This window comes from Saccoglossus kowalevskii, chromosome 3 (genome assembly GCF_978046115.1).
Source record: "Saccoglossus kowalevskii chromosome 3, keSacKowa6.1, whole genome shotgun sequence".
Taxonomy (NCBI): domain Eukaryota; kingdom Metazoa; phylum Hemichordata; class Enteropneusta; family Harrimaniidae; genus Saccoglossus; species Saccoglossus kowalevskii.
This window is the reverse complement of record NC_140643.1, coordinates 16,147,736-16,150,946: the sequence shown is the minus strand read 5'-3', so window position 1 is coordinate 16,150,946 and position 3,211 is coordinate 16,147,736. Positions and strand designations below refer to the sequence as shown.

Below are 3,211 nucleotides of genomic sequence, written 5' to 3'. Positions count from 1 at the left end.
ACGATACGATTTTTAAAATTTATTATGATGGAATATTTATAATTATTAAATAAATATAATCCCATTGTAAGAACGAAAACTATTAATTTAGTATAAAATTATCATGTTTTAGATAACAAGCTACACAGTGTATGCGAGACAACATTAAACAGGGTTCGTTCGATCACGTCTTCAACCACACTTTGGTTTTCAGCGTGATTTGGTCCAGGGAAATTGAAAGAAGACATGTTAGGTTAGCCTGACACTCTTGAATATAAACTGCGCCGTGTTAAGTAGGTAATTGTATACATATATGAAATATGTTTAAAATAATATATGAAATATGTTTAAAATAACGAGTCTCTGAAGAAAAAAAAAACCGTTGTAACTTGTCATTGAAGTTAAATTGAACTGTATAAAGCCACGGATGTCGGTTGTTGTACCAGTAAATAAATGAAACGTTTCCAATTTTATTGAAAACTTTTATTTGTAATCGGGGTCAGACTGTGTTCAGAAACATTGAAAGTGGTGTATTCACGCAATAACAGGCAATTCTTCGTGCGTGGAAAATGCTTTCAATTCACTTCTCAGGCATAAGTAATTCTTGCGTTTTTTTGTGTCATTTTCCCCATTTATGTGTGACATTATTCCGACCTTCCTCAGTAATTGCTATAGTTAATCTCTTTTAAGTTATTTAACAGAATAATATATAATTCAGTGATTAAAAAAAACACGCCGCGATCGTACTATAGGAATTGACAGATAGTCCTTTGATGGAATGATTTTTTATTTATGGATTGACATTAGCGAAACATCATAAATCGACTATGGTTGAGAAAACTTAATGATGATGGATGCGTTTCAGTCAGTAGGTGTGAGGAACTTAATGTTGAATGTGCACAGTATAGTGGTTTTATCTCCATAAATTTACTAAATATTCTTTTATTTTATTTCAGAATACAGCACGAAAAATAACGCTAATACAGTAGCAGAAACGATGGCGTCGTCGGCGACGGTAAATGAAACGATGTCACCGAATATATCAACGAATTCCCCTGTATGTCACTTCGCTGACGACGACGTACTCTTTATATTTTATACAGTCTCGTATACTGTAGCTCTATTGGGGAATTTGGCATTTCTGTCCGTAGTCATCAAGGTGAAATCCATGAGAACTATGCCGAATTTCTTTTTCATCAATTTATCCATGGCGGACACCTTGTTCATGACCTATTATGTACTGCATCTTATGTCGCAAAGACTGAACATTCAGCCACTGAAAGAAATTCATTACAAAGGCGGACACTCCATCACCGACGTGGCGTTCTGCGTCTCTATGCTCACCGTGGCACTGGCCAGTCTGAACCGCTACATCGCCATCTGCCATCCATTCAAAGCGGAGAGGTTACGACTGCAGAGCATCTCCCGGATCGTCGTGTCCATTGCCTTCTGCTGGCTATACGGAATTGCCGTCGGGGTGTTTGATGTCTTGATATATACGTACAGCAGCAGTATACAGTTGAAGCTCTTCTCCATTTTACTGATTCTGCTCTCTGTCTCAATAGTAGCGTCGATCTGCATCGTGTTGATGTCGTACATTTTGATCGCTAGACGTATGATTGTTTCCAAACCGTCATATATACCAACAACTGTCCACATCCACACGTCGTGCATATCCGAAGAGAGTCAGGTGCTCCTTCTCTGTGCTTCAATAACCGTTGTATTCTTCATCAGTTGTTTCCCCTTAGCAACCCTTTACATTGTAACGACAATCACACAGGTTCTTGGATTCGTACCATTACCAAGAAAGAAGATTGCCTGTCTCGCGTTCGTGGCAAAACTAATGGTACCACTACACTTCGCCCTGAACCCCATTCTCTACAACATAGGTAGTAAAAACCATAGAACAGCTTTCCGCAAAGTGTGGTCACCAAGATCGGCACGAGAGCAGTCACAGGTGGCGCAGGACGTGTAGCTATTTTTGGACGGCACCTCACTAGAATGTAGAAAAATATATTTGTTGGCATATGCAATGAGAAAATCTTCATACAAGAAAATGCAGAAATTACATACTGATAACAGTGTTTGCTACTGGAGTTTTAGTATTCATTCATAGTTCACAATGTCACCATTATTGAAGACGTTTGTTGACAAAAACAATTTAATAATAATGATACAACTAAAAGGAGGTGAAATTAGTTTAATATATAGTAATAATCATATCAAAATGTTTATCGGGAGTTGGAATGCGTAAAGAAGTAAATACACAACGATTTAAATTCAAGCCATGTTGTTTCAACTGATATTAACTGTTAGATATGATTGTTTAAATGTTTATTATATTTATTAAAAGTAATAGTATATCAATTATAACATTTTTTTTTCAAATATTTCCAGATTTATTATTTATAATCCACTGAAATTGTCACCAAACATAATTTAATTTTACGAAGAATAAACGAGCATTTCAATACAGATATGATAACAGTGTTTTTACAAATTAAAATATATGGTTGAATCCAATGAAGGATCGACAAGTTGAATGTTTTATTCTCAGAGAGTGCAAGTGACCTTCCCCAGTAACAGCACGTGTTCATGCGAGTTTGTAACGCGACAACGTCCGAGGTCCACATGGGTATCAAAGGGCAAATACGCGTGTGGTTTGTTTCACAGCAAGTGATAAAAGAAACTATGCGTGAAATACATAAATCTACCATGGTGCATCTCATATATGCGAGCCATTATAAACAGATATTACTATGTGTATACCATCCGTCTAGACATATAAACGCTGCTCTTTAACAAAAAGCTTTCAGAGTTCAATAATACACACATTTTTAAAATTTACATGAACCATAAGACACATACACAATGTAACATAACGATTCATTTACCAATCAGTGTGGATACAAGCTAAATAACAAACGCATACAAAATATCCCTGTCTTGCAACTCGGGGTTTTGAGGTCTTTTTATAGCGCCTGTGTTCTCATCCTTCGTTGCCAAAAAGGAATGAACTTATCAAAACATATTTTAACTCAATCAGCACTGACATCGACAGAAAATTCCAATCAATGCTCATTTGTGATACGCACATCGGATCCGGGATGTATGTAGTTCAAGCGAACTTCTACAATTGTTTAATGGCGCATCAGCGTGATTGATACCGACGAAAATAGACATTGATACTAACTAAATTACCCCTCTGAATGAAACTGTATATCGTATATAT

General features: G+C 36.3%; 1 protein-coding gene across 1 annotated transcript; it reads left to right on the top strand.

Annotated features, from left to right (window-relative positions):
- Window positions 1-939: 939 nt before the first annotated feature.
- LOC102809218 (uncharacterized) lies at window positions 940-2,516 on the top strand. Its single transcript, XM_006816627.3, has one exon. It carries the CDS (start codon window positions 977-979, stop codon window positions 1,952-1,954), a length of 978 nt encoding a protein of 325 aa, XP_006816690.1. The 5' UTR covers window positions 940-976; the 3' UTR covers window positions 1,955-2,516.
- Window positions 2,517-3,211: the final 695 nt, after the last annotated feature.